Source organism: Leptodactylus fuscus, chromosome 1 (assembly GCF_031893055.1).
Source record: "Leptodactylus fuscus isolate aLepFus1 chromosome 1, aLepFus1.hap2, whole genome shotgun sequence".
NCBI classification, from domain to species: Eukaryota; Metazoa; Chordata; class Amphibia; order Anura; family Leptodactylidae; genus Leptodactylus; species Leptodactylus fuscus.
Genome location: NC_134265.1, coordinates 65295545 through 65320023, shown reverse-complemented (window position 1 = coordinate 65320023; position 24479 = coordinate 65295545). Strand labels below are relative to the sequence as shown.

The window sequence follows — 24479 nt, the reverse complement described above, 5'->3', positions numbered from 1 at the left end:
ATTACAAAAACACCCTTAATCATATAAAAAAATTAATTTAAAAAATCTGTAATTTTTATACTAATAATTATTAAACAGAACCAATAAAATTAACCTGTGCAACTTAATGATCATTTCTCAAAAATGTCATTAATATTCTTTTTAGATACTATAAAGCAATGTTTTTTGAGGACATAGGTGACGGGCAAGCTTGGCCATAAAAACAGCCCTGATAGAAAAGGTCTCTAAGTAAGCCGGCCCTGTCTAATAATAACACTGCAGAACTTGGTAGATCTCACGTTTCAGATCCAGGGAAAACTAGTTGTCAACCATTCTGAAAGCTGAAGAGGCGGCCAAATTTCTTTGCTCTGTATGACACTATCTTTCTTTTGCACTCTCTTCACGATAGGTATAAGTAGAATGTCAGCTTTAAAACATAGACTATAAAATACTGAAAATGTGGTTAGGGCAGTACCAAGTGTACTAAAAGTGGGTATACATACCATAAGTGTCAATTATTATTGCTGGTCTTGTAGAGATAACTTAAAGGAAAACTCCTGAAAAAAACTGATACACTGCTATACACCCATTTAAATTGGGGACGGACCATGACACAAGTATTTAAAGAGCACCAAAGCTAGAGGTTATATGATCCAATCACTTGGGTCCTGCACGAAGCATAAAACAGTACCCGTTTTTTCCAGATTGTATCTTTAACAATAGCGCCTTAAGACATTCGAAGCTGACTATTACTATTCTGCACCTCAAAACTATTTATTTTCATAGTCTTACGAACTGGTGAAGAGGAGGCCAAAGTATAAAGAAGAGACAGTAGAACCTGCATATTGAATCCAGGCTTCTCAAGGAGCGCCTTTGGAATAGACTGTAAAAAGTCACTCAAATTGTGCATGGTGGCCAAGGCTTCCAGGTAGGATTCCACTACTGAATTGCTGAAGGAAGTGTGGGTACTTTTCGTATGACTAACTACAAAAGCGACATTGGGATATAGTGCTTTAGCAGTGATAGTATCTGAAGGTAAACCATAGACAGAAATATAATTGACCAGCATTCTGGAGAGAAGAAATGCACTAAATTCTAGTTTACAGTTATTGGACACTTGAATGGCATTTTTGTGAAAATCCTCAATCGAGTCTTTCACTTGAACTATCGCAAAAAGTTCGTTTTTCAGTTGTGGAGAAAATACATAATCCAGAGGAAAGTTCCCATCGGAGTCCTGTTTCTGCAAAATGGCTGCTCCTAAAAAAAGACACAATGATTGAGTTATTAAAGAGAGAAACCTCTACCATACCCGGGTGACAATACAATAGACTTTTATATATTGCCATTTATGTAGCTATGGCAATAATAATAATGGATGCTGCACTATATATCTATTCATCCATCCATCCATCCATCCAGAAAATAACGTAAACCTTCTTTGAATACCTTAGTTTTATGTAACAAGACATAAGGCCTTATAGAAAGTAGATAAGAGGTTGATAAAATTAGGTAAAAATGGCGCAACGTAAGATGAACACCACCATATAACAAATTCTAAGTCACCCCATGAATCAATCACTTGTAGAACCAACAATAACCTAAAGCAATACTTTTCTGTATGACATTTTATCAGTCTTTCACATGGCTCTGGATGAATAGCGGCCCACTCTTCTTTATAACATTGCCTTACTTCAATGAGGTGTCTGGGTACTTGTCTATATACAGCTCTCTTACAGGTCCCACTACAGCATTTCAATGGGGTGGTGGCCTGGACTCTGACTGGGCCATTGCAAAACGTTCTTGGGATCAATGTCTTATTGTATGACCCAAGGCCTCTCATTTGACTGGAAATACTTTAGTTTACAGAAGAGTCCATGGTTGACATGTAATATGTCCCTGTACAGTCTTGAGGTGAATGTACAGGGACATATTACCTTTCCCTGCAGTAACAGTCACCAAGTTACCTTTGCTACTTACTCTAAAGTTCATGCTCGGATTTAAAGGACCAGGGCACATCAGTAAACCTTCCCCAGTCAATATCCATCAGTTTGCAGGTATAAAGGTTCACCTATCACACCATACCTGAGGAAAGGTCTCTACCTTGTCTATAGCTCCTTCTGTATAATGTTCGTTTTCTGGATTATCTTCCAGTGTATTTGTCTGCGTTGTGCTCTTGTTTGCTGAGCTATATACACCATGATTACTTTCTGTCTTTATGCTGCCTGCCTTAATCTATTGGCGTGTCCTTGGACTACTCTTTGCCTAACCCCTGGTACTTTGGGCCCATGCCCAGTTGTCACCTACACTGGGACCTGTCCAAGAAGGGAGGTCTCCTTGCAGTGAAGTCCAGATACCTGTATGGAAGTTAAAGGGTGAAAATGAGGGAGATCACTTATACAACACCCTTAAATGTAGCTCAAAACTAAAGCAGTTAGGTGACTTAGCGGGTTCACACCGACTATTCGTTACACTGATGATAAATGAATAAAGTTATGCATGTGGCAGCTACCTACCCTCTTAATCCCTATGGAAGCAATAGGGGTGTGCTTCATTTTACACACCCTACTATTTTGGCCTAGTTTTTGTTAAATTATTAATGACACTGTGTAATTTTTTTTAAATTTTATTTATGTAGATTGTGAGCCCCACATAGGATTCACAATGTACATTTTTCCCTATCAGTATGTCTTTGGAATATGGGATGGAAATCCATGCAAACACGGGGGGAACATACAAACTCCTTGCAGATGGTTTAATGCCGTTGGTGGGATTTGAACACCAGGACTACAGCACTGCAAGGCTGCAGTGCTAACCACTGAGCCACCGTGTGGCCCCGACAAAGTGTAATTTGTTGTATATTGCTGTTCATCTGAGGTCACTGTGGCCCCTCATTATCTAATTTTAATACCTTCTAAGGACCAGATATGTCTTGATACATAATACCATAGAATTAAGAGAGGGTTTCCATTCACGAAGGCCCTGCTACAAAACCGCAACCAAACTGGGCAGAAGCACTTATATCTATGCAAATTCTATAGCTTTTCAGGTCAGGGCTAGTCAAATTTGCAGAGATTGTTTCTAAAAATTTGAGACAGTTGAGTTGTATATATATATATATATATATATATATATATATATATATATATATATATATACACAGACACTGCTCTTCTGAGAGCTAAACACAGAAGTGAAAGGAGCATGCTGGGAATTGTGGTTCTGCAGCAACTGGTGTTCTGAAGGTTGGAGATTAGACCCTGTATTAGATCTTTTCTTATTAGAAATATTTGTTCTTCTAATAAGAAAAAGGTATAGCTTAATGTCTAATGAGCAATCTTTGGCGCTCCATGTGCTGTGGTACTACAACTCCAAGCATTATCCTTTCACTTCTGTGGGTAGCTCAAAGAAGAGCAGAGCAAATATGCTGGGAGTTGCAGTTCCACAAATGACCTGCCAATGATTGCCTGCCCCTAGTCTAATAGTAATAATACTGTGTAATAAGAATTTATACAGTAATTTACATTTTAATATAAAGGACAGCTGCATGTAAAATGCACTGTAACCAAACATGTTCTATTAACTGCACAAACCACATTCCTATTGCAGTTCTCTGCTTATGTGACAGGCCAATCCCCAGATTGTGACAGCGCCAGAGATGAGTCTGCATACTGCCAGCACTGGAGTGTAAAGAACTTGACGAATGCAACTTCAACTCCATCTCCTCCCATTGGACTAGAAGATCACCCCTACCAATTCTTCACATCAGTCCAGAAAATCCTGCACCACTGCTATTTCCTGCAGAGGAGCGGCGTCTAATCTAATATTGGCGGCTGCATCACTTAGACTGATTGAAGCGTAGCCAGGTATTGGCTTGAGTCGCCTCTGTTGATAAATAAAACACCTAGGAGACAGACAAACACACTTCAATAAATAGCAGCCATGAGGAACGATGAAGACTGAGTGAGACAGACACGGATGTAGGCTTTCCAATAGAAACACCAAGTGGCCTTTAGAGGGCAGGAGAAGCCTACAAAAAGGCTGACAGCAAACTACAATGGTGATTTAAGAGCCATAAAATGTGTCGTGTCGTAGCCTTCCAGCGATTGCAACTTACACCATAAAGCCAAAAATTATTACAGTATTGTGAACAACTCAAAAAAATCTAACAATCATGTCATGTGTTTCAGGCTGGGCAAATACCTATGAATTGTATAAAAGAAACTTATAAAACATAATATATATTCTGAATGGAATTTTGGAAAGGTTTCAGAATTTAGGAAAAATGTTTCATAATCCAAAAAAAATAAACAAACATTGCAATGATGTAGACAATACAAATAATAAATATCACATGTCATAGTACAACTAAAAAAAAGCGTAAGGAGAGAATGATTTATATGAAACATTGTTACAGTAGAATTTATATTGAAATAAATTATTACGTTCAGCAAGAATAGGTTTTAAAAAGTAGAATATAAAAAAATATTATATAGTAAAATGAAGCATATTGAAATCTGTATCTGCTTACCCCCATGCTGAAGTAGTATTTTGCCAATTTCAATGTGTCCGTTTTGTAGAGCATCGTGTAAGGGAGTCACACCATCCACATGACTGAGCAAGTCGACTTCTGGGCAGCGCTGCAAAATTTCACGGACACATTCTGTGCTGCCATGGTTACAAGCCTCATGTAAAGGCGTCCAGCCTGCATTGTCTGAGTTATAAATCAGCAACAATTAAAAGAGAATCCATCTAGAACACTGTACACATCCCACATGATGAAGAAAGGGAAGGAGAAGAGAAGAAAGCCAGCAGAACAACGCTGTGTGCACTGTCTGTGTTAAACAATCATAAGAGAAACCAAGGATGGAGGAAGAAAATCAATATTGTCAGGATCACTGTTCATCTTAGCACATAGTACACACTTTAAAAACTAATATGACTCCGAGCAGCTTGAATTCAATAGCGGAATACAGAAAATCGCTACAGGATTGTTCGGTGGGAGTTTAACATGAAAAAAAACCCAGATGTGTAAGTAAGAAGAAAAAAATCTTACCTTTTGCATTAATGTCAACTCCAGGGAGGGAGAGCTGTACGTGCAGCTTCCTGACATTGTTGCTCCTGCAAGCTTTATGCATGGCTGTCTCTCCTGTCACAGAAAATGCAATGGAATATATAATAATATTACAACGTGGCCTATCACAGCCTGTGACAAGACGTTTTATCAAATGCTCATTTTGTACCGATAAGGGATTTTATAATATTAAAAAAAAACACAGCAAAAACTCAGTGCCAGCGATGTGTTATAAAGTGAGCAGTCAGTCTCAGCAGCCCGGTGTCTGCCTAGCTGCCGAATTCTCTCCCCTAATCCTCCTCCTTTAGCTTTTAAAGCTTCTATGACTTACAATAAAAACTCAAAATGAACAGTGAACTCCAAAAACACTCGGTTTGGAGGCAATAAAAGTTTAGAGTGTGCAGTTGCCCTTCCCTTAAAATTATTCATGAACCTCCATTACACGAGTCGTCCTTTTATACAGCATTTATAGCTTAATTCAAATGAATGTCTCTGGCCAAGCACGAGTGCCTCCACACAGTAAAGGATAATTCACAATATCAAATCCTTTAGCAGATGGTTTGCTGCTCCTCGGTAAGCTGCCTTGACTACAGAGACACACTGCGAATAATGTGCAGAAAAGGGGACAATATAAATCTAGACATTTAAAATGAAAGCTGAAATGACAAGCCGCTACAATTTACAGTTGTTTTCGCGTTCAGCCAATAGCGGCTATAAGAAAACTGGAAGAGTCTGTATGACCGAGATCTTACTGCTTAGCTGTAATGGATAAGCAATGTATACGGTGGACTTTCAAGGCCTGTCAGAAAATGCAATGTGTCAAACTGTGGTTCTTTACTAGTATAGGGTGCTGTGTGCAATCAAGAATGGGTTAATGAATGAGAGCACGTGACTCTTACGTCTTATTTTATAAGGATTTTTCACTTTAGAACCCAAAATTATTCTATTGTTAAAAGGTACATAATAGCTTGTTATATAGAACTTCCATCAAACGCAATAATCAGAATTTTCTTGGTTTCTTCTTACCAGTGAGAAGGCATTGTGGGAGCTCAGATCAGGGCATAACCCGGAGGAGTGAGGGCAACTGGGGCACATGCCGGGGTGCTGATTGTCAAGAGCGTACCAACAAGCCTGTTTAATGTATGTAGATAAAGCGTAAGGGTAGTGAGATAACCTTCTGCCCCTTGGTGAAGGATAGCCTAGCTACAGATCTGGCTGGGCCCTCACGTGGTTAGCACTGACGCCATGCAACACTGGAGTGCAGTACAACATCTGCAAGGAGTTGCAGGAATTTAGATTGTCCTACTTGGGACAGTGTGGACAACATCTCTGTAAAGAGCCGTGAAATAGGATGGCGCTATATAAGTAAGCAAAATAAATAAATGCACACAACAGAGCCTGTAAATAATTAATATATAATATATATATTTTTTTACATTGATGTCTACATAAATGGCTGACATTCAGCTTGCGGCCATTAAATGGATGTTCTGCACAGTAGAAAACCTGATCTGAAAAGAGTCTTGCGCCTTCATCAGACGGCTGCTTTTATTGGCTGTGTAGTGCATATGATCCATGATAAAAAATAGTACATCCACTATTCTTTCACAAATTGGACTATTGGGGCCATTTTCACAGATCCAAATCACTCTTTGGGGCAAATGGGTCAGTGAGAAGGACGTGTGCAGCACAGACCCTGCACTCACTCTACACTCTGTTGTGTGAACTTAACCTTAGGCCGCTGTCACACCATTAGTTTTGCGGACTATAAAGAAAAAAAAGGTAGTGTATTTTCATATTGTATCCTCGGCGATATGTATGCCACCCATATGGCACCCAGTTGTTGTTTTTTTCTTTTTCAGCATCACTTTGAAAACCAGACTGCACATAGATAACTAGATAGATGTGTTTTGTTTTTTTGTTTTTTTTCTTTTTACAGACCCATAGACTTCTATGTCCAAGACAATAAGAGAAAATAGGAAAAAAAATAGTGTGTACAAGAAGTCACATTTGATGCCACTGTGTGAATAAGCAGTACAGTAAAGCTAACTTTTGGTAAACAACATATGAGATAATCGAAAATCTCCTAAAAGAGTATTAAAAAAAAAAAAAAAAAAAAAAGGAGACCTGAAATAAACAGGTAATACAGTAGCCATGATGCAAATGTAAAAAAGAGCATAAAGCTAGTCACAAACATCAGAAAACAAAAAACAAAAAAAAACCAACTGATTTCTTTCACTGGTTTTAAATATCGAAAAGGAACGTACAATGTATTAAATCTAAACAATATCAATAGCTCTTTTTTCATTCGGATTTGATGAAGATAATAAAGTGGCTCACGTCAATTATAGCTAATAACTTCCACGTTTATGAGTATTCATACTGTTGTGAACTTTGTCACATCTAAACCAGCTTAAAGGGATTTTCAGTTTATTGGAAATTGGAAATTAATCATAATATTGTAGAAGAAAAACTTCTTTCTAGTGATATTCCATTTTTCTTTCCATACTGAACACTACAACAGTGTGACCAAGACCTGACCAGAACAGGCTATTAAACTCTGGATGTACAGAAGAAAAGGGAAGATGTATCTACTACTAAGAGGCTCGTCCAGGCCCTCATAATCTCCCGCCTAGATTACTGTAACACCCTTCTCCATGGACTCCCAGCTAACACCCTCGCCCCCCTCCAGTCCACCTTAAACTGTGCTGCTCGCTTAATCCACCTCACCCCCCAATGTTCATTGGCTGCTCCCCTCTGCCAATCCCTTTAATGGCTACCTATAGCCCAGCGAATTGAGTTCAAGCTACTAACGCTAACATACAAAGCCATCCACAACCTGGCCCCTCCATATATCTCTGAACTAATCTCCCGCTACCTGCCCACACGTAACCTCAGATCCTCCAATGACCTCCTACTCCGCTCTGCTCTCATCCGCTCCTCACACAACCGTCTCCAAGATTTCTCCCGTGCATCCCCCATACTCTGGAACTCCTTACCAAGACACATAAGACTGACCCCCACAATCACAGGCTTCAAGAAGGCCCTGAAGACTCACCTATTCAGGAAGGCCTACAACCTCCAATAACACTATCACCACACCATCATCTGTACAGTCTCCCCCGCTCCTTCTGCCTCTCCTTCCTTCCCCCATAGATTGTAAGCCCTCGCGGGCAGGGTCCTCTGCCCCCACCGTACCAGTCAGTCATTGTTTGTATTATATCTACCTGTATATTTTGTGTACTATATGCAAACCCCCAAATGTAAAGCACCATGGAATTAATGGTGCTATATAAATAAACAATAATAATAACAATATCTATGTATTTATACTAGTGTTCTGGGGCGTTCTGGCCAAAAATTATACAATTAGCAATTTCACTGACATTTCCAAATGTGTCAGAGAGTTTGAGCAAAACTTCAGCGCTAACCCCAAGCATATTTTGGTGTGATCAGAGAGCCATACCTTCTTATTATTGTAACACAGCTGTAACAGTGCTCGTTTTCATGAGATTATTTATATTTTTCAATGCCACAATTTGGGTACAGATTTACCCTTTTTTGGGAGAATAGTTTAAATAAAGAAAAAAAAAACTTGGAAAAGTTTTTATTTCCTGATTCAGATGTGCTTTTTGTGTATTCATGTACTGTGAGGCACAAGTAATGAGTTACCTTTCTACTGGTCAGTATGATTGTAGTAATAACAACTATAGATACTTAACTACTTTTGTACAATAGAACATTTCATGAAAAATAGGGTTGCCACATTCCTATACAAAAGCTATTCTTAATTTTTCTTTCAATGTATCCCTATGTGGGTTGGTTTGTTTTTTGCATCACAATATTTTTTTAAATAAAACTAGTACACAGTACATATGAATTAACAATTAATTTTTATTATTGGGGGAAATAAAATAAATACATTTATTTTATTTTATTAAGATGTGCACTATACTGTGTAAATAACTTTATTGTACAGATTGTTATGAATTCAACTACATACCTTTTTTTCCTGTGAACATATTTTTAAGTAAACTTTATTAATGAGAACCTTTCACCACCTCCACCAGTTCAGGTTCTTAGCATCTGTTAACAGGCCCTGATCTACTGATTCCAGCATTGTTGGAATCATTTCTCTAGCCTCCATCATTTCTGAGTAACAAGTGCAGGTACTTTTGGTGCCTGATGTGATATTTAAGCTCTGTAATGTTGAAAGGGCGATGTCAGGCAGGGGGTGTGATCCAGAGCTCCAATCAGAAGCACTCAGTGTCACAGGTCAGAATCACACCCTTGTCTGCTCCTACTGGACACCCCCCTCCTGACAGTACAGAGCTTAAATAGTATATCAGGCACCAAAAGTAACAGCATTGATTGTGCAGGAATGGTGGTGGGAAGGACAAAAAATTCCAACTGTGGCGGAATGAGTGAAGTAGCAGCTATTAAATTATGTGGTGGTAAAAGTTCCTCTTTAAACTTCAATCTATTTAGTAACAATAGGGGGATTCACATTGTGATAGCTTGATCACTTCTATAAATCTTTGGTAAAATCAGTTTATCAAAGAATTTCTTTTCTGACAAGCAGCCTGTGTTTGGTTCCTGGCTGCCACAGCAATCCAACAATGCTCCATGATGTGGTGGGTCAAGGGGAAAACAGAGGGAGCCCAGTTCCTCTTGTTGACCACTTAAATGCCAAAGTTAGTAGTGACAATAGAATCAAAGGGTCTAAACAAAGTTATCTGTGATCCCAGCCATTGTAGTAGAATGTCCACCTTGATACACTGCTGACACTTGCTGTGGATGGTGCCGTACATGTAAAGGGATTTGCGCTAACTACACAGCACCAATGGCATACCAGTACTGCATACTTTGTTAATGGATTAAGCTTGATGAAGACTATGGTACACCAAAGGGACAGGTACAATGCTCTGATAAAGTGCCAGGGTTAAAGGAGCTATCTGCTCTGAACAATTACTCTTTCTTAGAAGACACCACTGCCAATAGGCTGACCACAAGATGACCTGCTATTAGGCCCCATGCAATCGGCTGTTACCTGTAGGGATCCTGACAGCAAATCTTCAATTTCTTAAATGGGAAACCCCTCTACCAAGTAGGGTAAATAAATAAATCTGTGTTCTCATTCCCTGACAACAACCAGAGATTTTAAAAGAAAAACGGGAATAGCTTATCTTGTAAACGGTCTGAGACTCTGTTCACATTTCCAGCAAGCTTCAGGTTTTGACTGATGCAAACTCAAGCCTTCAGTTACATCCTGAAAGGGGCTCTATCAATGGGAAATGTAATTTTTAACTAAGCACATCCTTGCATAGCCTTTAGAAAGTCTATTCCATACCTACCTTTTGTATGTAAATTGCCTCAAATGTCTTTTGAATGAGTCTGTTTTTATTCATATGCTAATTAGCCTCTAGCCAGCACAGGAAATCCCCAGCAGCCTTGTCCCTGCTACTATCTCCCGTGTGTGCAATCAGGAAGTCATCAGCAGCAGCCTGTGCTGTACACATACATAGGAAAGAATAGGCAGAGGGTGCACGATGAGACTTCCGGGGTGCACCAAGAGGCTAATTAGCATATGAATAAAAACAGGCTCATTCAAAAACCACTGAGGCAATTTACATACAAAAGGTATGTGTGGAATAACCTTTCTAAAGGCTATGCAAGTGTGTGCTTAGTTAAAAATGACTTTTCCCAATGATAGAGCCCCTTGAAAGCAAATATAGAATGCTGCGCTTTTCTCTTCTGCAAAAAATACACCTGCTGGAAAGCAGTTTCAGCTTTTCTCCCATGATTGACTGTAATGGTAAGACGACTGCATCAGCCACAAACAGATCAGCCAAAAAATCTGTTGAAAACCTGAAACTTGCTCAAAATGTGAATAGAATCTAGCACCAATTGATACATATTGTACTTGAACTGCCGTAGAATTCTGTATGAGAGGTGAAGCTGAAGATTGTCATACACTGTATTTTTTGTGCTCTGAAGTCTCGGATGCTGCACTATTGTGGCTGCTCGGCGACACCTCTAAGTAAAAAAATAGTAATTTTTTTCTGCTGCAATTTTCTTCAGTATTGCAGTGTAGAATTTGCAAGCTGTCATCTTATACTGTCATTTATTGAATCATTACACTAATATGGTATTACATGTATGCGCAACATTGAACTGGTCCTGTGAAAATCTCGACTTTACTGTCTTACGTATGATCTGGGCAAAAGCAGTCCCTTTTAACTCAAATACTTGGGCTTAAATAGAGTTGTAAATGAAGCCAAGGGTGATGCAGTCTGGGCTCAGTGCCTGGAGTAAAACAGTCCATATGTGAAATCTCTGCAGCCTAACAAGACACAGCCTTTGTTCACAAAATGTCTAGGCCTGACACAGATAGACAGGCGGCATTATACTACCAAATCAGATGATGGCTGCACTGTTAGCAGAACAGATGCAGGACCAATGTTGTAGTGGGAAAACAACATAAATTGCATATAAATGTTTTATTTTAATGTCAACCCTATTCCATATTTCAATAGGTATCTGAACACAGGCACTGCATTAGGCTGCTGGAGTTTAGTGAGCTGAAAGGGGTTTTCCATCTAAAAATATTGATGAACTATCTTGTCTTCAAGGTAAGTCACTGATATCAGACCAATGGGGGCCTGACACTTGGCAAAATCATTGATTAGCTGATCAACACAGTGAATGAAGCAGGGAGCAGACAGCACTGTTCTTTGTGTAGTGGCCAAACCAGGTTTCTCCAGGTTATTTGAATGGGAATTAAACTGCAGTGACTCAGTTCCACCACTACATAGAGAACAGCGCTGTTTGCTTCCTGCTCCATTCTCTGTGTATCAACTGCTGACAACACCTAATCAATGGGGATGCCAGGTATCAGGCATCAACGATCTGATATTAATGATCTACCATAAGGATAGGTCATCTATATTTTTAGCTCAGAAAACTACTGGGGTATTACAGTAACATAAAGTTACCCCCTATGCAAAGGATTGACGGGGGCCTGACAGCTTGCACCATTCACAAGTACAGGGGTGTTTTGCATCACAGTGTGATCAGAGCAGCAGGACGGAGATGCACACCTTGACTCCATTCATTTGGAGATTGAATGAGAGTTGCTGGAGACACCACAGTGCCATACTTTCAGCCTTGTCCAGCGATTCCATTTGAAATGAATGGAGTGAAGGTGTGCATTTCTGACCTGCTACCCCATTTCAAACTGGGGTGCAAAACACAAACTCTTGTGATCAATGGATGTCCCAGTGGGTAGATACCAAATAATAAGCAAATCACCACTTATCCTTTGGACGGGGTAACTTGTTATTACTGAAATATACCTTTAAACTGAATGTCAACCCTCAAACACCATTTAAAGAAATACTAGAAATACTACTTATAAAATGTTAAATAATTTTATAAAAAATCACTGTATTACTCCTGAGCTACATCTGTGTTGTAGCCCATGGCTTCATTCACTTCTTTAGGCTTCAGGGCTGAATTTCTCTAGTTTAACTTACTTGTTCAGTGCCTTTACAGAGCTTGTTATACTCATATGTGTTCTATGAAGTGTAGGACTGTTAGACATATGTGTGAAATTGGACTTCTTATGTTTTCAGTGACAACCAGCAGAAGTGTTTTAATATAGCTCTAAAGTATAGCAAAGCGTGTGACATCAGTAGAAAAAAGTTAACATTTACATGTATTCGTAAATCAGAAGACTTAGTTATGGCCACTTTTGCAAATCTAGCAAAAGACACATACAGCTAGGGAGAAGTCTGTGGAGGAAAGCAAGGGAGCAAGGGAGGTGTCCATCTCACACATGTTCCCGAAAATAGTTGCTTTTTCGTTGTTTTGATCCACCGGATGACCAGAACAGTGGAAAAAAAAGAAGATCTGTAACACTATTTTATATTGTAAAATTGTTGTTCCTGAGTAGCAGTGCTGGTCAAATTTTTCTTTTGTTAACATTCAGAGATTGGCTTAGTGACATTTCCTGAGTGCTAAGAGGGACTGCGAAGTAGGGACCATTGCAGTGCCTGGGTAGCGTCAAACCTTTTTTCCACTGGGTAACACTTTTAATCCATATTTCCTGTGATTATGCCATATAAGTCTCAGACTGGAACACCCCTTGACTCCTGCTGGCCTTGGATAGTGGTAGGATTTTTAAGGCTGTGTTTATACCCAAAGTCCTTAGACTGAAAATGGATGCATAAATGGATCTTACTGCACCATAGAGCATGATGATGCTGTGAGCTCCTGAACGGGAACGCTACTGTACTGAACCTACAGCTCTACGGTAGCGATCTGGCCATTCAGGAGCTCACTGCGTCATCTCACTATGGCTCCATTCAAATATCTGTGTTTAGTTTGGCAACTACAACCCACAATTCTTGTATCCTGGAGTGCATATTGCTTTAAAAGGTAGTCAACAGACTACTATAGGAGGTAGTAAAGGCTACTAATAAGAGTGACAATTATGTCAAAACGATAAAATAAATTATCCAACTTTGGTGGAGTCAGGAGACAAGTCCTTCCCTCATGTGGACACACTGGTGATCATCCCGTTGGATTTGCTCTACCTTACTGTGGATCAACCATCTACCTTGGTGAAGAAAGAAGAGATTGAGCCTTCAGTATACAAGTATGTGAACTATATACAGACAAATATCTTGGAGGTACATATGTATGTAAATCTTTTTAGTATATAAAGTCCTCACAGAACAGTTGTCAGTATGCCATGACTAAGGTGCTACGGCACTGAAACGCGTCGGCGTTAAACAGTACCACCTCTGCATATGGACCACATTATTGTGAGATGTCCGAACTTTTAATGTGAAAAATAAAAGCGAAGTTTTAACCCTACTCCCGTGTGCAAGAGTCCTGGGTGCTGGATCCTCTTTCTCTTCTACTGCATCTGGGAGGTGAGGCTCAATCTCGGCAAACAACACGTGAAATTACCTCATATAAGAAAGACATTCTCACTTTGATGAGGACACTCATACACACTGTACTACTACTGAAGGTGCCATCTACAGACTGCTTTAGAAGGGTTATCCATGGAGAGTGATAACACAAAGGTGGTTATACGCAATCCTCCTAGTTCCTTCATTACACAGTGCCGGCTCCAGTTCTCCCCATTGAGGCATGTTGCTGGCGCTTCAGTATGGCATCACCTACAACTTCAGCTAGTTCCCTGCAGAGCTGGCAACACCGGCCAGACAAGGAGATCCGGAGCCACTGGTGTGTAACCGAGAAGTGAGGAGGGGTATAGCTGTTAGTCTTAGGCCGTCACACTCTGTGGCCACCAGGGAACCTTTTTTCTCCGTGGATAAACCCTTTAATGCACAGCTACTAAAACTAGGCCTAATTCAATTTACTGCAATATATTGGCGGCATGTATAGCCTGGTTAGTATCAAAAGAAAATACAGTGAAAGTTCTTGGAGAAAACCACCCAAAAAAGTACTGGTTAGGTGGCTAGTATGGAAAACTGAAAATCCGTCACAGAAATTGTGGTCAGGGAAAGGAGGTGGTGTTCTCAAGAGGTTTCACTATACATTTTATCCACACCATAAGAACAATAAATGAAAATTTAGAATTTTTTACCATACCTTTTACATCTAGATTGCTGCATGTCTGTCTACTAACTTGAGGCTCCTTGGTATTAAAACTTGTTCCTCCTGTTTTATGCCTTAACTTTGCAACAGTTCTGTTCAATTGAAATAAATGAATGAATCAATATTTTATCATACAGCTATTCAGACCAAGCAATAAAAAACAGGGATCTAATGCTACTAATTCAGGACGCATGATATTATAGAGAAAGTAAAACTACAGTTGTTCCCCATACAATGCCAGTTTTCTACTCTATATTTTGCCTTTCAAGCTAGAATCTAGCAGGTTTAAGAGATGATTCTAGTTTCCCTTTGCGCCATTTCTTATATTTCTCTCCCAATATGTGAACCTAAGGCAAAGGAGAAAAATATAGTGATGTTATGGGTAAAAAGTATACAGACCGGAGGGGGTTAAACAATAAATTAACCACTTTGACACATAACCTGGGACCCCGCATTCACTTCACTACTGAAAGCTGTGTAAAATTTCTCTAGGATTGTTCTCACACAAACACACACCTGCAGGCATGGATATTAGTTTAGGGTCATGAAGGGTTCGGAGACAGGTTATATATCCTGGGAAGAATACGCTCTTTCCTGAATAGTTCCACACCTGTAAGCTATGACACCACCTTACATCCTGCCTCCTGTCTGATGGGTAAGCAGTGATTTATTCTATTACACGTCTTGCCTGAAGATCTTAATTAGAAAGGAATGTAAACCCGCCAAAGACATCTGCAGATGAACAACTGAAACCATATATACTGTGCGCTCCTTGTCCATATGTGAAGAGGTAGAACTAGAAACCGGTCACTATACAGGTGTATACTTATTTATTCCGTCTAGAATAATTAGCGATTACCAGGAAGTGACCTACAAATAGCAGTCAGTTTAAAAACCCATTCATTATAAAGGGTTTTAAAGCAAACCGCCGGTGTCCGTATACAGCCTCTCTGCCATGAAACCACTGGGTTTTGTTTTTTTTTAGCACAGACATAAAGTCCATGCATACGGACACCGGCGATTTGCTATAAAAACCCATTGAAATTAATGGGTTTTCAAACTGACCGCCGGCAAGCCATCCCTAGGCAGTTTTTCCAAGGATTTAGGCGGAATCACAAAGGGCGGACAGCGGCACAAGTGTGAACGCCGCATAAGCTGATGTAATTTACATTTGCAAAACAGTGGATTGTATAAAAAAAATTTTTTTTAAATAATTTCACATGCTGTATAAAAAAAAAAACCCTGAAAAGAGCGAGCTCAGAGCTAAAAGTGTTAAAGGAAACCTGCCATGGCAATTTGGGACACTAAACCACCCGCAGTTCCTTATAGACCTGGGGTTTAGTGTCCCAAATTGCTCTGTTTTAATGCAATCTGCAGTCGCATTAAAAATAAAAAAAAACTTCATAATTACCTAGTGAACAGTGCAATGAGTCCCATATGACTGCTCTCTGTGCAAGTGTGGGAGGTATGGGGCATGCGCACTGAAGCCGAGGTGGACTCCTCTGGTCTCATTGAAAAACTGTGCTGGCACAAGGAGTACAGCGGCAGGGTAGGTATAAATCTTTTTTTTTTTTTTTTTTTTTTAATGCAGCCATGGATAGCATTGTAACAGGGTGATTTGGGACACTAAACCTCTGGTTCATAAGGGACTGTAGGTGGTTTTATGTTCCGAACAGGTTTCCTTTACCTACTCTCATGGCAACCGATTGATGCCCTCAGGTGATGTGCTGGATGGTGGCAATTGTTAAAAATGGCACCCATTGTGCCTGGGCAGATTAGATGCCACATCTAAATATTTATCAGCCACCATCAGTGCTGGCTGCTGACTCTATTATACATCCAGCATCCCCGTGTATAGAGAAGGCTCCTGAGCCCCTAGCGACCAATGACGTACAAGTTATTCTGAAACTTTTGTGGAAACTTTGCGACTCCTCATTCATTTGTAGTAGAAAGTAACGAAGGAGAACACATTAAGATCATGTATCTTGCAATGAATCAACATAGTGACACATTCTTAGAAACTGATAGAACTTGCAGTATAAGCTGCAGTAAGTGAAGGCTGTGGCCTGCCCTCACTAGGCTCGCAGGCTCCTCCGGAGCGATTCATCAGAGAGTACGGAGATGTGTTGTAGGTTAAACACAAGAAGCCTTTCTGACAGTCAGATTCATTTCGAGACAACAACAAAGGTCAGACTAAGTTCAAGAGATGTGTCAGGTCAGAAGCTGTCCCCCAAAGCAGAAAAATGGTGATGTTATAGGTATTACTTACGGCAGATCAAGCAGCACATCGCCTTGGTTTTGATTTTCACCATTTAGCATCAGTAATGCCCTTTGAGACTCCAGGCAAGGCCGCTGCCCTATTTTCCTTTTTCTTCCGAGTTTCTGGACTTTTTCATTGCCACATGCTACCCCCTTCCATAACGCTGGGATGTATGTAGAGATCTGATGGCAGAAATATTATATCAAGACAAATCGACTAGAACAAAAGCTAAATATGTGGATAGCACAAAGTATTCAATTAGTACACAGGACGGGAAGAGACATCAAAGCCGGAGGTTAAATGTACACGGGGCTGCGACTAATATTAATCATTTATATGTGCCCCTCCAATTCCTCTAAACCTCAGACATCACTCCTAACAGACATCAGGGAACACCGCAAATTTCACACAGAAGAAAAAAAAAAAAAGATCTATAATGGTCTCATGGTAAAATGGAACATGAGCCCTGACAACCCCAGGGGTATTAAAGGAACTAATTCAGGCCACATAACAAGAGCCCTAAAGCATTTGCCTGTCGCCTTTTATTTTGGGACAAAGACCAGTGACCCATTTGGAGATTTATTTTTGATAGGTACAGCATTTATAGTCAGTCGCTCTGTATGCTGCTTACTGTACTCATTGTTTCTATGACCTGACCTTTTACACTACACATTAATATACAGTAAAATACAATAGATACGGGGACGTTCTGATTTTTTTTGCCACTTCACTAATGACTCACAAACAATGAAGGTTAGGGACATTTTTACAACATTGCAACGTACAAAGATATTTTTAATAGTGGATTCAAGGAAGATGTACTTTAACACTGACAGTCTGTGACCACCAACATCTTATTTTTCCCGATGGTCAGGGTTGTCGGACTACTCACAAGCGCTGCAGTGCTGTTCTTCCACACATTTTACATACAGGAAGGTGTCAGAACAGATTTGGTTCCTAGCAGGCTAGTTTCCTGTGAAGGAGTGTCTGTCTTGTATTCTGACAGATTACCGGTGTTTAACCATAGTTATACTGTAGTATATAAAAGTCTCCATTCAATGCTATCTAAACTGTATTCTGCTGATTACCAGTGTTATACCTGACCTGTATTCTGCTGATTACAAGTATCTTACCTGATTGGAATTCTGCTGATTGTCAGTATCTTACTTGACCTGTATTCTGCTGAGGACCAGTGTCTTACCTGACCTGTATTCTGCTGATTGCCAGTGTCTCATATGACTTAGTCTGATCTGATGCCTGTGATCGTACTCTACCAACCTTGACCTTGGCTTGTACCTAGACTACTTTCCGGCCTGATCCTTCAGTGCTATGCACTGGAATCTCTTAACCTGCCTGGATCGGCTGTTAACAACTCGTAACAGTAGTAGTACCTACTCCTCCTCAAGGGAGCAGTCTGGTGTTCTGCAGCAAAGAATAGATGCCTGTATAGGTGTTAATGGGATATTCTGTTCACAAGGATCCTATCTATATTGCTAGTTTATGTCATTTCAATAGTTTTCCTAAGGAAATATCTATATCTACTGAGGTACTTAATTGTGTCCTGTGCATCAAACCATCAAAGCCGCCCACCAGATTGTGGAAGAATACAGGAAGTGAGAAGAAGAGAAAGCAGGCAAAGCTGGTGATAGAGGGAGATAAGAAAACTCCTTAAAATCTTGAAGGAACCAAATTGGAGGTCTACACCCGCAGTATATCACACAAACAAAGGCAATATTCAAATGGCATATTAAGACATTCGAAAAGTTTTTATTATGCAATGATTTTTTATTTTTTTTTAAATCTACACAGAGATATAAAACCTCTATAAGATTCGGAGCTTTCAGTACTTAATAGTACAAAGTTTTCAAAGCTCCCATAAGTATACAAAGCACATCAACATCAGCAGAGAGGGACATTTATTTCAGTGCACAAGGGTAGTAGGCAGCTGAGTAGGGTTCGAGCCACTTTTGAAATATTTTTAGATCTACAAAGTTGATAAAATGATGATGTGATATTCATATGCGATAAATGCTTTCACCGCATTCATACAGCATTTAAAAACTCATCGCTTTCTCCCACCACTAAAGGTTAACTATGTGAAATGAACTGTGAAAAGTGCCAGGACAGCTTGAGTGATAATAAGCGCCTGCTTGCCTCGGTCTGCTATAGTAAATGGATCTCAGCATTTAGAGGTGATTAGGGGGTTGCAGACAGTTTGGCCGGCCACAGAGGACCCGATCCCCCTACTTGAGTCAAATGTTAGGCAACAGGATTAATGGCCAGACAAAACCAGGCCTCTAGGCTGAGTAGTGGTGACACGGAGGCCATCTGCACTCTTTATTGGGTAGTATCTATAATGTAAGAATTCCTTCTAATGATCCTATCTTTTTCACATGGATAATTAATGGGCGCTATAGTTGCTCTTGGGCCACATTCTCTGTAACACTGAATCAACTATCCAGTTAAAGTTTTAAAATCAATGTCTTATGGTCATTTCTATATACTGTACAAGCTAATGCAAAAGTCTGGCTAGCCTTAGAACATTAGTTCCTATACTTTATGAAGTCACAAGCCACTTTTTAGCAACACTTGTTTTCCCCAACAGACCACACACGTGGACAAGATTGTTGGTAACCCGCGTTTAATAAAAGAAAAACCCACAATGGTCACAAAAATAACTTGAATCTGACAAAAGTATTAGTAAAAATTCTATGAAAATGAACAAATGAAAGTCAGACATTGCTTTTCGCTTCAAAAGAATTTTGGACAGAAATGATGGTTCCTGTAACTTAATATTTTGTTGTACAACCTTTTGAGGCAATCACTGCAATTAAACGATTCCTATAACTGTCAATGAGATTTCTGCACCTCTCAGCAGGTATTTTGGCCCCCTCCTCATGAGCAAACTGCTCCAGTTGCTTCGGGTTTGAAGGGTTCCTTTTCCAGACGGCATGTTTTAGCTCCTTCCAAAGATGCTCAATAGCATTTAGGTCAGGGCTCATAGAAGGCCACTTCAGAATAGTTCAATTTTTCCTCTTAGCCGTTCTTGGGTGTTTTAGTATTTGGGTCATTATCCTGTTGCAAGACCCATGACCTGCGACTGAGACCAAACTTTCTGACACATTTCTTTCTAGAATCCCTTGATAGTCATGAGATTTCACTGTACCCTGCACAGATTCAAGACATTCTGTGCCAGATGCAGCAAAGCAGCCCCAGAACACAACAGAGCCTCCCCCATGTTTCACAGTAGGGACAGTGTTCTTTTCAAGATATGCTTCATTTTTCCGTCTGAAGAACATAGAGCTGAAGTTCTTTGCCAAAAAGATTGATTTAAGTCTCATCAGTCCATAAGACATACTCCCAGAAGCTTTGTGACTTGTCAACATGTAATTTGGCAAATTACTTTTGTCAGATTCAAGTTATTTCTGTGACCTTTGTGGGTTTTTGTTTTATTAAACGAGGAGAACCAACAATTTTGTCCACGTGTGTATATCCCACAGCTCATTATCACATCTGTCCTCGCTAAAAGTTAAATACAGTGTCAACAATGGCCAGGTTTTATGGAAACAGCCAAGCTTTCAGCTAAATACTTCTGTAAATCCTACAGAAGTGAATCACAGTTGTGAAAACTGCACACAACAGTGAACTATGGAAATAGTGCAGCTCACTTTTCTACACAGTTTTTATACCTCTCCTTTATAGCAGTTACAGAATCAGCATGTTTCAGAGATCCCAAGGACACAGGCATATCAGAGTATGTTGGTCTTTATTCAAATCCGTTCAGCTATTCCACAGATATAAACCCTGATACTGTTTATTCACATTTAGGTATATTATCCTAAGTGGTAACACCATGGTTTTTCAAGGAACAGGATCTTAGGTCAGATGATGTATGTCACTGAACTTCTGAGACTTCATGACAGCTCCCCTTTATTAGTTTGCTAATAGCAGGCTGAGTGATTTTCAATGAATATTAAAAACCTGATGGGATTAGAATTACGGTAACTAAAAACAGCTACAAAGCAAAATCACTGATAAACTAATAAGAAAATACTATAAGAAAGAATGATACAGCATGTACCCAAGACTGCACTCACCAGTTTCTGTAGAGATAATGGCTCAGCAGACATTTGGATGCTGCTTTCTGCATAAAAATTCTTAAAAATCACCTCTGCAACCAACATTTGAAGCCATGGAGAAGCGATGGAAGAAACAAATTGTTTTTTTTCTTCTACTGTAAACTCTAACAAAAATAAGACAAATGTTAAAATCTGCATATATCAAAAGTGACATCTTTAACCCCCTAAAAGTCACAAGAAAATTGCAAACGCCCTCCTGAAAATGTCACTTTTTTCGTTTTTGTAGATTATGAATTTATGGCTCAAATAAATATTACTGTCACATAACTCTGGCGCTTTAGGTACATTTTAACTCCTTCGCAATCTAACACATTTTAGCTTTAAAGCAGTAGGATTTTATCCCGCTCTGCATTCCCGCTTTCATAACTTTTCACATATTATTCCAATGAATAAATGAAATATTAATTTTGTTTTGGGGCTATTAAGGAAGTAGCAGTGTAGTGTTTTGGTTTTTTTTTTTTTTCTTTCATTAACAAGGGAATTTTTTTTCATTAAAATGGTTCTCTACAGATATAAAGTTCAGTGAACTTATATTTACAATGTACTCTGCATAGCTATCTGCAATGTGTTCCCTGAGGGCAAAACCTCAATGACTTCTGTAACAAGTCTCCATTACTGTCCTCAAGAATTGCCTTCTGGGACTGGTTTTCTACATACTGTACAATGAATTACCCTATAGGAAAGTTTAGCAGGCTCATGTCAACAATCCTTAAGTTTTACTACTATAAAAGACCGCTGGGGCAAAACAATGTGAAACCCTGGTTGTACTACTGCTTTAGCATTACACAAACTTGAGTGTCAACAGAGCTCATCTGTAGCTGTACTCCCCTAGATCTAAGCTTAGGGGAAAAAAATGTACGAGAAGAAACACGTGTGCAATACCTTCACATGAAACATAGATGTAGAACACAAAGTCACTTGCCACTTGATGCAGCAAGTTCTTGTTCAGATAGACGCCCAGTAGTATCCAATACTCCACAACGGCAGCGAGCATCCCATTCAGGTGTGACGTCATCACTTGCGATAATGCCTTTACAAATAGAAAACATGGAAGTCAGTTCAGAGGTCCCTGAACATTAAGTACTCATAGGGTAGGGGAGGTCTGATCGCAGGGATACTCAATGATCACAAGAGCAGGTCCTCCTGTGTTCCCCATTTAAAAACAACAGTCTTATTCTCACTGATCTAGTACTGAAATATAAAAAAAAAACAAAAAAAAAAAACTTGAGAGTGTTCAGTAGATGATACCTTATTTAATAGCTAACTCATAATGTAGACAGAATATAACGTTTACAAGCTCTTTGGCTTCTTCTTCAGATATAACTAAGAATAATTTCTGAAGGCTGCATATTTATGTACAACAGGACACATAGGGATAGGATTTCATGAGGGAGGGGGATGAGGAGAAGAGGCTTATTAGTATATACATGTAAACAATTCCCAGTTCCCAGGTTCTTATCTTTATGGCTGTCTTAGTTCAGTGATTTCTATAGCATGACATGAACCCATGTGATGCATTCATTCCATTCTCCAGAGTGTTAAATAGGGTCATGCTCTTGTATTCATGAATTTGTCTCTGTTTCCTTGATTTAAAATTCGCTCTTAAAATCAAAATTTTCATGTCATTAGTGATATTATGATCTTCATTGCAGAAATATTTTGGCACGGGAAGGTCCATTCTCTATTCTCTAATTGTATGGCAGTGTGCGTTCATTCTCATTCTGAGCTTCTGACCGATCTCTCCAACATACAGATTTTCAGTGGAACATTTGGTGCACATTATTAAATACACTACATTAGGTGTGTTACAGGTGAACGTACTTGGGATTTTATATTCCCTGTTAGAGTTTGGTATCTCTATCCTGTCAGTGGTCAGTATGTGAGGGCAGGTTTTGCACCTCTTCTGTCCACATGGAAATGTTCCTGTGTTAGTTGGAGGTGACAGTGAGCTGCTAATAACGATATTCCTGAGGCTTGGTGGCTGTCTGTAGAACAGGAGAGGGGGGTCTGGAAATATGGATTTTAGACGGTTGTCTTTTTGTAGTAGTGGATGTCATTTGTGTGTGATTCCTCTCAGCGTCTCCACGTGTGGGTTATATGTGATGACCAGGGGTACCCGGTTGTTTTCTTGTTTGGTATTGTATTTTAATATAATGCATGACCCTATTTAACACTCTGGAGAATGGAATGAATGTCTCACATGGGTTCATCTCATGCTATAGAAATTGCTGAACTAAGACAGCCATAAAGATAAGAACCTGGGAACTGTTTACATGTTTATACTAATAAGCCTCTTCTCCTCATACCCCTCCCTCCTGAAATCCTATCCCTATGTGTCCTGTTGTACATAAATATGCAGCCTTCAGAAATTGTTCTTAGTTATATCTGAAGAAGAAGCCAAAGAGCTTCTAAATGTTATATTCTGTCATCATTATGAGTTAGCCATTAAAAAAGGTATCATCTACTGAAGACTCAAGTTGTTGTTTTTTTTTATATTTCATACCCACTGGCTAACATGGCACAAAAGCAAACAAACATTCTCTTCTTTTTGATCAAGTACTGGATATAATGAGAAGCTGCCACTTTGAGAAACCCCCTTTAATTTTGAAAAGCTGCTATGGACTGTTCCAAGTAAAATTTTCATGGTCCTAGGAAAAAACAAAACAAAACTCAGGTTTGCATGAACTGCATTTCATCAAGCCTGATGATACTTACTGCAACTTTCCCATCCACATTATTCCAACCCATGCCATTTACCCCCTTTATAAAGATCACAATAGTGCATCAGAAGACACCAGACCGGATATCACAGCATACTTTGCTAAAAAAATGCCTGCGGCAATGCCATTAATAACTCAATTGAATTAACAGGGCCATTATAGGGAATGGTAACCTCCGACAGTCCCACATGGCCTGTAACTATGGCTATCTTCATTTGCTCTGACATCCTGGTTGCAAACTGCATTTTACTTCTATTGCCCATAATTCCTTGTGAGCAAAACTTCGGACCCATGCACTCAACAATGACAACGAAAGCCAAGAGAGAAAAACAGCCTTGTGCTACCGACTGGAAACTTTATGATTAGGATTATTGCACCAGTAATACTCACATTATCTATATGATGCATCTTCTTATAACACATTATGATAAGATCTGTCAGCAAACGAACATTTTTGGTTAAAAAGACCATTGTCCTGGTTTCAGGCCAAAATATTGCAAGAATAAAGGATGGAAACAAAGCTTTTCGCGACGAATCCACCTGTTCACAAAGTCTAAAATAACAAAAGAGAAAGTCAATTGCAAGAATTGTATTAAAGCAGCTCAGATTATGTTTCACTGTAGTTTATCTGAAAAGGACAAGCCAGCTCTAGCTGTACAATATAGCAAGCTAATAAA

General features: G+C 39.4%; 1 protein-coding gene across 1 annotated transcript in view; it reads right to left on the bottom strand.

Annotated features, from left to right (window-relative positions):
• Nucleotides 1-686: 686 nt before the first annotated feature.
• SLF1 (SMC5/6 complex localization factor 1) overlaps nucleotides 687-24479 on the bottom strand; it is an 86216-nt gene continuing 62423 nt past the window's right edge. Inside the window, exons 11-18 of the mRNA XM_075271887.1 lie at nucleotides 24193-24355; nucleotides 21965-22112; nucleotides 21041-21186; nucleotides 16953-17125; nucleotides 14678-14775; nucleotides 5033-5125; nucleotides 4508-4690; nucleotides 687-1236 (exon numbers count right to left, since the gene is read on the bottom strand). Coding sequence (XP_075127988.1) covers nucleotides 707-1236; nucleotides 4508-4690; nucleotides 5033-5125; nucleotides 14678-14775; nucleotides 16953-17125; nucleotides 21041-21186; nucleotides 21965-22112; nucleotides 24193-24355 — 1534 coding nt within the window. The 3' untranslated portion in view covers nucleotides 687-706. The remainder of the gene's footprint in view (nucleotides 1237-4507; nucleotides 4691-5032; nucleotides 5126-14677; nucleotides 14776-16952; nucleotides 17126-21040; nucleotides 21187-21964; nucleotides 22113-24192; nucleotides 24356-24479) is intronic.